The 15,429-nt window shown below is 38.5% G+C and overlaps 1 protein-coding gene across 4 annotated transcripts in view; it reads left to right on the forward strand.

The window, feature by feature from the left end:
- The window catches only part of LOC136447661 (phosphorylase b kinase gamma catalytic chain, skeletal muscle/heart isoform-like), a 35,845-nt gene extending 23,171 nt beyond the window's left edge, over positions 1 to 12,674 (forward strand). Inside the window, exons 11-13 of one of the 4 annotated variants that reach the window (XM_066446705.1) lie at positions 912 to 965; positions 4,662 to 4,703; positions 8,489 to 12,674. In XM_066446705.1, the coding sequence (XP_066302802.1) occupies positions 912 to 965; positions 4,662 to 4,703; positions 8,489 to 8,746 (354 nt within the window). In that variant the 3' untranslated portion in view covers positions 8,747 to 12,674. The remainder of the gene's footprint in view (positions 1 to 911; positions 966 to 4,661; positions 4,704 to 8,488) is intronic. The other 3 variants (XM_066446713.1, XM_066446721.1, XM_066446727.1) reach the window with 3 other exon arrangements.
- The last annotated feature ends 2,755 nt before the right edge of the window (positions 12,675 to 15,429 follow it).

A 15,429-nucleotide genomic window follows, 5' to 3' on the forward strand; every position in this document is an offset into this window, starting at 1 on the left:
ACCAATGACTGTAAGCATGTTTGCATGCGTGATTCACAAAAGACAGGAGACACTTCTACACCATTCTCGCATGATTCAAAGAAACTTGTCTTCGAAAGACAACGTTAACTTTTGTTTTTTATCTATGATTTCTCTATGAATCAGACCAAAGGCTGCTATGATTATCATAAACTTCACACTTGTATCATACATGTACGTAAGGATCCCACAGTGAAATTCCTTACTCTGTTCCTTACAGCCAACAGTGGATGGTCCCTAAAATGTGTCAAATCCACATTGACATGTGTAGGGGTGATCCATTGTGGCCTGTAGGGTGGAGGTTTAACTGCAACATCTCGTTACAATGCCAACATGGAAATTTAACCCATTACAGTAACCGTATTCTGACATATCTTTTTTTTTCTTTTTACAATAGAAACTTATTGTCATCATTTAATGTACAATTAAGAACAACTTTTCCTTGCCTACAAATTGCCAAAGTCGACTTTTTTTTCTATATGCTATATTGTATGATGTCCAACTTTTTGTGCATACTAATTGAGAATTTCACAGCTTCTTATCTCTAAAACAGAATTCATAATGTCATGATTTTTTTAATAGAAAGTTAGAATCATTTCATGTTTATAACACTCAAGGCTTTTAACATTGCTAACCTTTAATTTTCATAAGCAAATACTTGATCTTTTTGTTATATCTAAAACTATTTTTCTCTCCATTTCTAATTGTCAAAATGAAGCAGAGCATTTAACGACACATTGGCTGTGTTCTCTTGACATACATGTATATTACAGTATAACTACAAGTCTATGGTACTTTCTATGCCTTGGTCTGACTCATAGTTTGGTACCTCCCGTTTTTGCTTGTTTACTGCTTGTTTCATGGACATTTTTCCTGCATGGTGTCTTCTTTAGTACGCTGTATGGGCTGAGAAGCGCTTGCGGAAATCTCGCAGTCCCAGAAAAACGGTAGTCTCTCAGCTGTTCTTTTCGATGTGTGGTCCCATCCAATCATGCTATCTTTAACAACAACCATGCAGTGCAAATTGATTAACCAATGGTACGGCTGGTTACATCTGGACACAGCAATGTCTTTTTAAAGGTCACCATCGCTTTCATTTGCAGTTTCCTGTCAATCAATTAAGGCTACTAGAGCATGCATGTCCGATAAGCTGGGCAGAAGGTTAGGGCCTATTGCATGTGGTGGTGTGGTCTAGGAACATGCTTTTGAATGATATTTCAAAGAGGAGAATGTTTGGAGTGGCTCTTAGAAAGAAGACATTGTGTTTTAGACAAGACCACTGCAAGTACATCTTTAGAAGATGTTTTAAAAGGATTAACCCAGACTAAGAACAAGATTTGGTGCTGTCCGTGGTGCTAGTGACTGGCTGCTGTGTAGAGATTCTCTAAACTAAAAACACAGTTATGCATTCTTATTCAGATTGTCAAAATAAGTTTTTGGACTCTCTTTTGATTTGGTGGTTTTCCTGGGTTCTCAGAAATCCAAGGTTCTTGGAAAGATTGACATTCAGTCATAATTGCCAGCTGTTTCTGGGCCCGAGCCCATAGCCATTTCTGAAGGGAGACGTCAGTACCAGTTAATGTGTTTTCTGCAGAAAGTAGGTAAAGTGTGAACGTACGCTTCACCCAAAATTGGGGTCATGGTAGTGGGCATCATTCTCCAAGTCTTACTCTGGTTGTTTGCCAACATTTGCCAAACTCTAAGTCTGTTCATGGGTCATTCTGCACAAAGGTGAATGCTCCTAACTTGTAAACAGTTCTTGTCTAGACCATGCTTGGTACATGTCCAGACTTATTTTGTTTCTGTCTCAGGGGCCTTCAACTCTGACATATTTCCCACAATGTGTATCTCGCTATGCATGTGCAGTTAAATCAGAACCTTGAAAAGGGTGATTTTGCTTCTGCAAAGTTTAACCTGAGGCTGAAATAATGACCAAATCTGACACAGAAACTCCTGAGAACCCAATTAGACAACCTACGCGGTACCAATTAACCTGGGCTTGGTGTGCTTAGTAACTGTCCTGTATGTGGTGTGCATAGAGGCATTGATATATGGTGGTAGAGTTAGAGGTGTGTAATGCATTACATGCATGAGCTTTGTTGGTCTTCTTGTTAAGCCCCTGTCACACAGTTTCAAGCTTCTGTTGTGTTTGGTGATCCGCAGAAGGTCGGCAAACTTAAAAGTAGCTGGAGACTCAAGCTTATTTGTCACCTGAAACAAGGCTCGGGGACCTATAGCTAGGAACACCGGTCGATCTCTAGAAAAATCCTGCAATGAATGAGAGGGCACCTGGCTCATTACTGCCGAAAATAACATTTAGAGCTTGCAGACTTGTCGGGCAATCGATTTTTCTGCTGTGTGACATGGGCATTAAAGACGACTAAGGTTCTAGCAGATCTTAAATTAGAAAGGTGTATTGATGTTTTAGTACTCTGAATGTCAGTGTCATTGTTGTGTCCAGAAATACTAACCAGTCCCAATGCGATAAAATAATATATATGTACATGTGCCTCTGATATACATGTACTTCAATCTGACAGTACACTATTCCATTGACAATTGCCCCTTTGATTTATAGTATATAGTATATGTAGTTTTAGAATAGATAGTTGTAGTTGTAGTTGTAGTAATGTAAAATGTGTTCATCACCAGAGAGGAATAGGCTTACATGCAGATGACAGACTCCCTTAAAAGTTGTATTTCTTAGAAATTTTCAGAACAAGTTGTTTAGCTGGTAACATCTACTAACATAATTCCACCAGGGTACATAATTCCACCACCCTGAAAAGGTACGTCCAAACGAACCAACGTCCTCCAGTATAATGCACCTGGGGAGTGCTGCACTAGAGATCTCTCAAACTCACTGTTTTTCAAAGTGGTGGATTTATGTAACCTGGCCGATTAATGTTGATGGAGGTTAAGTTACATTGGTAGTCAAAAAGGGAGTCTGTTGTTTCCACATAAGTTTATTCTCCTCTGTTTCTTTGTTCCATGTGCTGTCATTTTATGTTCCCTTATTGTGAGTATACTAAGAGTAGAACCCAAACTTCTAACACCAGAATACTGCATGCGACCTGCATGGAAACTGACCCATCTTGCTGAATGTTGCATGCACTACTAATATATATATTCAAATATATAATGTATACATATGCACATTATATGAATAAATTATTTACATATATTTATATAATGTGTATATATATTATACTTTTTACTGTGAGTGAGTTGTTCCTTGGACTTTACTATCTAGGACAAGTTGAGTTAAAATTCTTCTCAGTGACACACCTTGTGGTGTATACAAATGTATCTCAGTTTCTATAGCCCTTGGGCCTCACAGGCCACTTAAATAGGGGGCTAGTCCACTAGTAGTGGAGTGTGTTCAACTTCCATACTCTTTCTCATACATTGAAAGTGCTGAGTGCTGAGCAGAGAAAGCAGTATTTACCATTTTTTTAGTCTTTGGTATGACATGGCCGAGGTTTAAACCCCCAACCTTCCGAATCTAGGACAAAGAAAAACATGGACCAATAAGACATCTTCTTTTAGAATTTGACCACCTGTTTAGATATACCAGAAATCTTGAGTACTGAAAATTGACATTTATCCTATTGCAACTGAAGTTCTAACATATATTGTCAAAAATGTGTTATTACATGTAAAGAGTACTATTGTGGGTTCTTTCTTATTTTAGGAAATATATGGTCTAGGACTGCATGGTACTAGACAAGTTTCATGAAGAAAACATTCTTACAGAAAATTCCAAGTCTAACACTAAAAGTCTGGCAATGACAAATTGAATAGACAAAAAGAAAAAGAAAAAAATTTAAAGTCTACAGTATTGAAAAATCATTCAAAAACTTGTATGTGCAAAAGAAAAGAACAATTTTATGCCCTGAGCGGTTGCATTATGACCTTTCACTAGTTTCAGAGACAGTGAATCAAATTTGTAGGTCATTACGTTGAATTTCCTGTATGGAATCCTCCAATTGGTATTCCCAGCACGGTATGAAAATTACAGAGCTGGATACAGACTGTCCCATCTTGTCTTTAACCCACAACCTCAAGGGCAAAAAGGTGTTTCTGCATTTGTGAGATTTAGGTGTGTTCTTTTAGTGAAGGAAACCAAGATTATGTTCATACACTGTACCAATATCATTGTATGATTTCTAGATCTGACCCAAACTTTGAAAAAAAAAAGGTTTTAGATAGATATAGTTGAAAGAAATAAGTGGTGCTTTTTAAAAAAAAGAAATGATTTCTGATGGTTGAGCAGAATGTGCATGTATAGTTAATGTGCAACATGGTTTTGCAGAATTTTTCCTCTAATGTTATAAAGTCTTCACCTGTTAAAAGCATGTCACTATTACCCTGACATAAGCATGACAACGTCTAAAAACTGAATGCTTCACAAATCATAGTAATCATGTTGGAATGAAGATTCATCCGGTATGATGATTAAGATTGTTGATTTTATATGGAAATAGCGTATAAAATCTTTACAACGTAGTGATTATACGTTGTGTCTTTAGGACTACTTTTTATGAGTACAAATGTACTTTTTATATGTGCTCATAGATTATTTAGAACTGATGTAAATGCTAGTGATGCTGTCTTAACTGTTTCTTTTCTTTTATCTCTAGCCTTCTGAAAAGGGCAAGTTTGATGCAAAGAGCAAATTCAAGGTAAGGTAAGGTAGATGGTACATGTAGATAGTTCTGATGGAAAATTCTGTCAGTGTGTATACATGTACATGCATGTGAATATACCATTAAGGCAACCGTTGCTCAGTATGTGTCCTGGAAATGGGGGAAAAGGAAAATTATAGGTTAGAAGCAGATACATAATGTCATGTTATATAATGATATAGGTGGACTGCCTTATGCTACTACTGCACTTACATTTTGTAGACTTTACAATGGACCCCTTTCCAAATACCGCGGCCATTTTGAATCCAGGGCGCGCGCACGTGATTCGAGCGCGGGAAAAGTCAACACCCGGTAAGACCAAGCCAGCGGTAAGGCGCTCCCAGTAGAAACCAGCGTTGAGTCATCTTCGGCGGCGAGATGTTCTCCTTCTCGGTGAAATCCATCGATATATTTGCATGGCACAAGTAGATGATATTGTTGTGGACACTTGGACTAGATATCGGCCAGTAAAATTGTGAATTTCTGCTACTTTTCCACAGTTTCTGCCGGGATGTTGAACGCGCGCTACAGTGATAAAATGCTGATATGTTTACACCGCGTGCTTGTAATTTCCCTAATAATGTTAGCTAAGGCCACAGCAAGTAATTTTTATGGATGACATCAGCGCGCTCATTAATTTTCGCCTGATTTCGAAAAAAAAAACAAGAAATTTCATTGCCTTCCGACGGTGGTCAACATGCCAAAAATGGGCAAATATGTCGTAAACGTTGACAGTCTAAGATGTTTCATTGCATATGAATACCCAGTGTAGTTCCTGCCCATGCTGGTATGACAAGCTGTTTTCTGACTTTGTTCTAGTTAATTGAGCTGTATACACATCTTCAAGAACAGTTTAATGTTGACAGTCTAAGGTATTTCGTTGCATATGAATACCCAGTGTGGTTCCTGCTCATGATGGTATAATAACAAACTGTTTGCTGCATTTGTTCTAGCAAGGACATTATAGAAATAATGGGGGGGGGTCTAGTTAATTGAGCTGTATACACAAGGCGTTTCATCGCATATGAAAACCCAGTGTAGTTGCTTCAGATGATGGTACAACAAGCTCTTTTCGACATTTTTTGTAGTTAGTCTATTGAGATGTAAACACATCTACAAGGACATGTTTACTGTGGAATCAAGGAGGTTTTATATTATATATGAAACCTCATTGGTTGAATACAGGAATAAAAGACCTGTTGGTCATGATATCATATTTCGTCGCCTCAATTCTTGTTTAACAAGACTTGTGATCTCAAAATTTGAAACTATAGGAATCTTGTTTTTTTTGGCCCACCTTGTTTTTTTTTCGCCCTATCTCATTAATTTTGGAGTCTGCGGATGATGTCATCCATAAAATTTACTTGCTGTAGCCTAAAGTCGAGAAAAATCCCACAAAACATACACTTTTCGGATCATTTTAGCTTCGTTTAGGTATGAATATAACTCTTGAACCTTTTGGCTGTTGTGACAATGCCAACATAATCTTGAAATTACGTTAGTTTGAGGGAGGGTTTTGTTTTCTGTGCAGCGTTACATCGACTTCGCTCAGCAATATTTGACATTTCCGCTGAATACAATCCCACAAAAAAAACAAGACGTGAAAATATAGACTTGAGTTCAATGTCCTTTTGGGTACAAATTTGGCAGCATTCCGGCGGCTTTTTGACGATCTTTTCGGATGCCAAGAATTTAGGCTTGAGGACTCCAAGTACGCGAGTGAAGTTGTGTTTTCCATTCTATCTGACGTTTCTTTAAATCATTTTGCGCGGCAATATTTCAGATATCTGTTGGCCGGATGGAACCCAAAAAACGTTAAATAATATTGACTTGAGGACTGAAGGACCTCCGGCCGATATTTTTCCTTTTGTTGTGGGGTTTCATCCTGTGGAAATCTAAGATATTTCCGCAAAAAGTGATGTAATAAAACGCTCCAAAGAAAACACGCCCCCTGCTTCACTCACAAGTCGAGAAAAACCCCGTAAAGCATACACTTTTCGGGCTGGGATCCTTATAGCTACTTAGATAGAAATATACAGAATTTTACCGGTTGTGACTTCCCCTGGGAAAACGCGCGTTGAGAGGGGGTCGTGTTTCTGTCTAGCCTTTCTTTCTTTTCTGTCTAGCTTTTCCTTTCTCTCTTGTTACATCGCTCCGCAAGCGATATTTGACATTTCCGCTGAATGCAATCCCACAAAAAAAGACCTGAAAATGTAGGCTTGAGCTAAAGGTAATTTTTTGGGGGAATTTAGCAGAATTTCGGCGGCTTCTTTTGACGAGTTTTCTGAAATATCAAAACCTAAAGTACGTGAGTGAAGATGGAGTGTTTTCACTTTGCGCCGTAATATCTTAATTTCCGTCGGATGATATTACAGAAGCGTGAAAATATAGGCTTGAGGGCTTTGCGAGTATAAAAATTTGACGGAACTTCGGTGGCTCCTTTGACTTTGACGATATTTCAGTGCCAAGATTAGCTTGATGAAGTTCGTGAGTGAAGCAGGGGGCGTGTTTTCTTTGTAGCGTTTCATTACATTACTTTTTGCGGAAATATTTTAGATTTCCACAGGATGAAACCCCACAACAAAAGGAAAAATATCGGCCGGAGGTCCTTCAGTCCTCAAGTCAATATTATTTAACGTTTTTTGGGTTCCATCCGGCCAACAGATATCTGAAATATTGCCGCGCAAAATGATTTAAAGAAACGTCAATAGAATGGAAAACACACCTTCACTCACGTACTTAGAGTCCTCAAGCCTAAATACTTGGCATCCGAAAAGATCGTCAAAAAGCCGCCGGAATGCTGCCATATTTAAGGACATTGAACTCAAGCCTAGGCCTATATTTTCACGTTTTTTTGTGTGTGGGATTGCATTCAGCGGAAATGTCAAATATTGCTGAGCGAAGTCGATGTAACGCTGCACAGAAAACACGACCCTCCCTCAAACTAACGTAATTTCAAGATTATGTTGGCATTGTCACAACAGCCAAAAGGCTCAAGAGTTATATTCATACCTAAACGAAGCTAAAATGATCCGAAAAGTGTATGTTTTGTGGGATTTTTCTCGACTTTAGCTAACATTATTAGGGAAATTACAAGCACGCGGTGTAAACATATCAGCATTTTATCACTGTAGCGCGCGTTCAACATCCCGGCAGAAACTGTGGAAAAGTAGCAGAAATTCACAATTTTACTGGCCGATATCTAGTCCAAGTGTCCACAACAATATCATCTACTTGTGCCATGCAAATATATCGATGGATTTCACCGAGGAGGAGAATATCTCGCCGCCGAAGATGACTCAACGCTGGTTTCTATTGGGAACGCCTTACCGCTGGCTTGGTCTTACCGGGTGTTGACTTTTCCCGCGCTCGAATCACGTGCGCGCGCCCTGGATTCAAAATGGCCGCGGTATTTGGAAAGGGGTCTATTACCCTGTGACACTTAAAGAATATTCAGATTTTCCTGCCAGTAGAGAGAATGTATTCGATCAATATTCTAGATACATTTATACAGTTTGAATGCTTTAAACAATCTGTACTTTCTAGGTTAGTTTTGAAATAGTGGTGTTTCTCCTAGAATCAGCCTTTGACGCTTTGTGGGGGAATGTTCATATTTTCTGCCAGAGTGTATTAGATCAATATTCTAGATATGCAGGTACATTGATTTGAAGTAGAATGCTGTAAACACCCTGTATTTTCCAGGCTAGTGTGAGAAGTTTTTTGTTGCTTGTTTGTTTGTTTGTTTGTGGGAATGAATGTTGTTTCATCATGTTTGCCCCCAGGCTGCAATAGCTGCTGTGTGTGCCACGCAAAGACTCCAAGCCGGCCTGAACCGACAGCAGGTCCTCACATTCAAGGACATCGCGGAGGACCCGTACCGCGTACGGGGCATACGCCGCGTCATTGACGGCTGTGCATTCAGGATATATGGACACTGGGTCAAGAAGGGAGAGGATCAGAACAGGGCCGCTCTGTTCGAGAACTTGCCAAAGCGGGACGCCACGAAAAACGGCGGCGGCGTTTCGAAGACGTGGGTTTGACCAACATGACTAGAGCAGGGAAGATACACCGTTGATCTGTAGTGTCTGTGGCAAGTCATCATCTCATCTTTCATCAAAGGAATGCAATATGACTTTCTTTCACTGGGATAAAATCAGCATGTTCACTGTCTGATGTGTACTGTTGGCCGGCGCAATGTCAACAGAAGCTCTGCTGTACTTCCAAGGACGCCTCGTCGGACAACAAGCAAGTGTCACAACAGGCAAGCATCACACAGAACTCAGTTCCTCTCATGCACATCATCAAATGGTGGGAAAGCATCACTCACAAACATTGTGAAAGGAGACGTACACAAATGGGTGGCTGCTGGCTGTTCAAACCTGGAAGGGTTAGACAATATGAATTTGCATGTATTTTGTGTTTGCACCTATATGTACGGATTCAAGTTCATCTGGCAACTTCCAGGTTTTAACCGTTCAGCATAGCAGACAACACATGAGTGCTAGCGTCACATAGGGAGTTGATATGGCAGACGTGTTGGTTAGCAAGTACAGTTAATGATGGACAGTTTTGAGAGCTGTAAGGTGCTGTAACTTGAAATCATTTCTGAAATTAATTTTAGATTTTATTGTTCTCAACTTTACAAGTTAGAATAGTATAGCTCATTTCAGTTTTTTCTACAGGACCTTACGTACACTTGGTCTGCCAACAATGGCTGCAATATTCTATGAACAAGGTGAATTTACATATTTTACAAAGGCCTTTGTTGTGTCAAGCAGTATCATCTTTGAAAATATCCTGTTTTGGGTGATCAAAGTGACTTGAAACTCACAAGTTCCTGGCTGTAATGATATACGGTGACAGTATTGGGCAGTGCCAGTGCGTATCACAGTTAAGCAGTCATTGCAGCTCACTGGTAGCTCACCACACCAATATACACAGTGGCTTAACAACATAGACAGCAATGTAGCTACAGGAAAACCTTCAAAGTTACCTATCTAGCAAGTGACACATTACATTTTATATGATACCAGTTGCTCCAAGGGCTATTGCATTTAAAAAGTCTCGGAGAAAACTCTTCAGTGTGACGTTTCTTTAATATAAGGACTAAGAAAACAATTTGGTACATGGATAAAAATAATATAAATTGTAATATGAATGAAAAGGAAGCCAAAATTGTACACTACACTTTTTGAATGAAATAGCCACAGCAACAACTAGAGACTAACTGGTATTTTTAAGGAACTCTGACATTTTCCATGTAAAGTTTACTGTATCAGCAAAATATGCAGCTTAACTCTACAGTTTAAAGAGATGCAGTCAACACCGGCTTTTAACATATTTGATGTAACTTGCACACAGGGGACCTTAAAAACAATTGCCAGACCGACTCAAATTAGCCTGGGTACCATCCTCTGTAGTAACCATGGTTAGCAAGTGAAAAGATTGAGCAAGTGGTCACTACAGAGGTTGGTATGCAGGCTAGACTCAAACAGGAACATTGGGAGGAAAAGAGTCTATATACACATGGAAGTATCACTGTGGTGTAAGTAGCAAGCAATCTTGCTTCTTCAATAAATTTTGTAGATCGGTTTGCAGTGGTTCGATCCAAGGGTCGCGCCAGCTCAGACATGTTGTAAGGGATTGCATTCCTCATTTTGGATGGTGACGTAAAGCCGGCGGCCCCGTGTATGAGGAAGCTTCAGGCGTTAGTCTCGATCTGGCACCAAACCTCTGCACATAAAAGAAACCAACACTGTTATCAAAAAGAGTAAGGGTGACCCTGTGTGCTTGGCAAAAAATGTGAGCTGTACCAAAGCCACTTTGCACTATATTACTACCTACTTGAAAAAGTGTAATGGTTCATCTCGGTCGAGGATGACAAAAGAAGAAGTATAAATAGAAACATGTCAACAAATGCCGTGCATATATTTTAGATGCCTACCTCAAAGTGACGTACACATGATTTCTAATCTGTTAGATGTATGTAGAGACTTTGTCTTGTCCAATATGGTTTTTGTTTGCTGTTTGTACCAAATCATGTATGGAAAGGCCCCAAAATATTATCTTTATTAAAGGCTGCCTTTAAAAGTGCTTTAGACCAACAGTCATCTAATTACATATCCTCTCAAAATAACAGTTTTTACTCAAATGATTTCATGGTCATATTTCAAAGTACAGATATGTATTCACCTGGATTATGGTATTACCTGAATGAAAATTAGTATTTTTATCAGATATTTCAAGATCGTTTTGTTTTACATAGTTATCATTATTTTGATATTAGTTTTGACTCTAATTCATGTTGATGATTTTGTGGACTGTTTTACTTTTAGATCAGGTATTTTCACTGCGTCGCAGAACTTATTATATCTGTATATTAATTTTAAAATGCCATATACATGTAACTTAATTACTTGTTTATTAGATCTTTTTGATGCTGCTGCTTCTATAAAAGATATTGTAAGAAAATGTACATATGTACATAAAAGTGCCCTTTTGAGCGTTTCCCAGTGAAATTGTGATGTAAAAATGAACTTCAGGTATTGTGTTTCTTACAAAATTCTTTCTTAAAGATTCACATTTAGCTGATATCCAAAACAAGAAAAGACTCTGGCTATATCCGTTGTTATACAATGTTATTTCCTGTTCTACACATCAGGGCATCTGTTAACATTACATCCTGATACAGTTGTGTCATCTGCAATTTACAGCTGAGCTGCTAGGTGGAGCATGCAAAGTAGCAGAATGGACTGTCATAAACTGTTATGGACCACTTGATTCTGAACATGTGAAAGGACAACATGGTAATTTATGATGATTTATTTATTCATTTCTCTGTACGGTTAAATGATATGACAACACCTTGGAGATTATAGACAGATGAACAATTCTCTGCATTCTTGGCAGTTTTGGATACACATAGTTGTTTTTTTGTTAAGCTCATTGCACTTGGAACTTTTCTCTTGACATTTGTCAGAGTACCTGGCTATGCTCAAGCTCTTGCTGGTATCCTCACAATGCCCTCTAGTGGACATTGCTAATACTGCAGCACTTGGCAATGCCAGTGTCATTTACAGTTCACTAAGAATGCATCAGAGGAACTTTGATACACAGTTTTGTAATTGTTTTTCATTGATGCCAAAATAAGTATTGTTGTGTCAGCTGGAAGTTCTTCAGTTATTTATATTAACAATACCAAATTCTAATGCTGTTGCAACACATTCTCATATATATATATATATATCAAAATAAGTTGTAATTCAGCTGCGTGTCTATATGTACATGAATTCCTTTCATTTATAGCCATATACATGTACTTTATGATATGTCGAACAAATTGTACCGTTTTCCCAAGTGACCGTTAAAACTGGAATAGTTTTCACTCAAAAGCGTCATTACTTTAAAAACTTTCATAATACTGGCAAAATCAGTGAACTCTTTCTGGAGTTGTTCCATGTACATCAGACATTCAGTTGAAGAAGTTCTTTTATTTAAAAATCTGGTATATTTCTGTTGCATTTTACATGTACATGTTTTATCTGCAATTTACTGTTGAGCTGCTAGGTGGAGCAGCTGAACAGTGAGGTGGCCAGCAGTGTAATAATTCATTAAGATTGTGCAAGTGAATGATACAGGGTCTATTGTACAACATGGTCACAGAATCATTCATACAAAGACATGAAGCATCGATGCTAGACTGCTTTGTTTGCTACGGGTCCATTTCTTTTCATACTGTGGAAATACGCACATGATAGCTGATATGTAGATTGCAGGCTTGTATAGAAAGGTACTTGATATTTCTGTAGTTAGTGTGTTCATACGATGTACTATGTAATCACTGTTGACTGTTTGAATTGATAATAGTCATCTGATGAGCCGTTTCATTTTAACTTGATTTATTTGTCTTGAGTGTGGTTCTCATATTTGTGAGCATTTTTCACTGCAAATAAAGATTTTATCAAGGCAGTTATTGGATATTGGTTTATACTTTAAAATTTGGTTCAACATAGCAAGGAGCTTTGTAAAATATTTCGTAATATCCCCTTGAACATATTAATCCCTTTTTGTGTTGCCGTATGTTTATTAGTTTTACCGTATAACAGCAGACTCTATGAAGTCATGACTTATCATTATCTTCGCCGAGAAGATTATGTTTTCGGTTACGCCAGCTGTAGGGTGGGTCTGTATGTATGTCAAGAGCATAATTTAAGAAACTTTTGATGAATCTTCATAATTTTTGGTAGGTTTGTAGTGGTTGTGCAAAGGAAGGTCAAGTTCAAAAATCATTTACCTGGCGTTTTTCAACAGTACTGCAGCGGAATTTGTGTGTTTGTATGTAGGCAAAAAAGTGACGGAAACGTTGATGGATCTTCATAATTTTTTGTAGGTGTGTAGCGGTTGTGGGAACGGAGGTCAAGTTTGAATATGGTTTACCTGGCTTTTTCCTACCGTTGTGCAGCGAGCTGGGTATGTTTCTGTGTTTGTATGCCACCAAGATAACTCGAGAAGCTGTTGGTGGTTCTGTATGATATTAAGTGGATGGGCAGGGTTTACAGAAAGGAAGGTCAAGTTCGATAATGGGCCTTCTAGCTGGTACCTAAGGTACTGAAGTGGAGCTTCAAAAATTTGGGGCATATTTTATGAAAGTGCTATGGTCATGCTTTTTGTGTGGTAAATAGGTCACGCCGCAGGAAGTAACTTGTGTAAGTTTGGGCCTACTAGCGGCTTGTTTGGAACTGCAGTGGGTGTTTTTGTTTTGACCTTCGGACATAAATAACTTGAGAAGGGGTCGACAGATCGTCGTGATGTTTGGTATGTAAATAGCTCAGATGGTGCGTTAGATAATCAACGACTAATTTGCATAATTAGTAAGGAAATTTTGTAAATCCACTTCATTTCATATTGGGACTTTCAAACATGTGAGTGTCCCCGCAAACAGGTCATATAAACAGGTGGCCTGGGAAAAGTAGGTCATATAAATAAATAGAGCAGAGTACTACTCTCCAAGCAGAGGTGTAGGTCCAGCTGGTTTTTCACGTGTTCAGTTAGGCATTTTTGTCCAAAGCACGTTGGCGACATAACGAAAAGGGGACAAAATAGAAAGCCCGACAAAAACACCGAAAAACACGTCAAAAACTAGTCGGACCAACTGCTCTGCTTGGAGAGTGCACTGCTCTAAAACTGCACCACTGCTAGGTACGGAAAAAGCACGTCTTACGAGATGTGTATGATATGGAATATAGATTTATTCTATTCATATATATATTGACTGTGCCATTTCATCATCACTTTGAACTGCAATATCAAACCTTTGCGGCCCATATAATATCAACATACCCATATTTTTCATGACCAGTTTTAACATATATCAGCACACTAGATACATATACTAGTCCTGTACCACCAAATGATTTGAACTCTATTTGACCCCCACATAACTTGCAAACGGCATGGAGTATGATCAAATTTGCAGGGGGTGATATTAAAGCATGTGAATATTAATCACTTTCCATAATAAGCCTTGATTATTTGGCGAAGACAATGTGTTCGTGTAGCTCTAGTTAGTTAATAGGTTGGTAGGTACGCCTATGGGAGCGTATAACCAAGGAGGTTGTATCTAGATAAAACCTCCTTGGTATAACAGACTAGTGCAATACATTTTGCTAGTGCGAAAGCGCCAGCGTGCGGTAAACGTGTGCACTGCAGCAGGCAGCCGAACGCTGACATTCGCATTTAGATGTCAAGTTGTTGGAATGTCATTTCCATAATAGGTGGGATTCATTTTGGCTATCTCCAGTGGAACAAACTCAAACCGGAGGCATAGTTTATAATCTAAAAAGATAACCACAAATTACTGATTTGAGAGAAAACTTGCATGGTTACAAGTTTGGACGTCTACGCCGTAGGAGGATTAGACTAGCAGTACCAAAAGACCTATCGAATTTGAGGTGGGAAATGTAGAAACGAGAGAGCCTTACACTGCCATCTCTTTCAAAGCTAGAAGTTGGGACTCAACATCTACGAGAAATTCTGCATGGTCTGACAAGGGATTGAAAGTTAAATATACAGACATTAACAGATCCATCTGTTCACTGTTAAGAGCGATGTTAATGTTAACTGCACGCAGGTACTTCGTAGACCCAGCTCGGAGCCCAAGTCTAAACTTTGGTTCAGTTCATGAAATGAAAAGTAAGATATAATATAATACGATTTTAACCTTTAGCACACTGAATTAGCCGTTTGACACCCAATTCCCTATTGGTTATAGAGTTAGGCAGCAGGGAGAAGGTTAAGAACTTTACGATTTAGGAAAGATTCATTCCTTTTTTGGGCGTCGGAAAGAACCAGTATGTGTATCAAGAAAATGAAGGAGGACTGTAAGATTCTGTAAGATGTATTCTTAGAAAACATTTCCTTAAAAAATCTACAACAGACAGGTAAATTACAGATGACAAATGAGAATGTAGGTTAGATTCAGCCATTTGATGAAATTAGCTGAAAACGTCTCTTCCTCTTCGCACTGTGGTATGATGAGGATATCTCTACTACATAACGACGCACTTCTTTTCGTATGATATTATTTGAATATCAATATATCAGCTCATGTGGAAAATCTTTCTTCCGACTTAAATATCATTACCAGATTAAGCTTACAATAAATAGTGGTATAAAGATCAGTGGTTATAAATCATCCTTCAATAGAAAGAAAAATAAAACATAA

The sequence above is a fragment of the Branchiostoma lanceolatum genome, chromosome 1 (assembly GCF_035083965.1).
Source record: "Branchiostoma lanceolatum isolate klBraLanc5 chromosome 1, klBraLanc5.hap2, whole genome shotgun sequence".
NCBI lineage: Eukaryota > Metazoa > Chordata > Leptocardii > Amphioxiformes > Branchiostomatidae > Branchiostoma > Branchiostoma lanceolatum.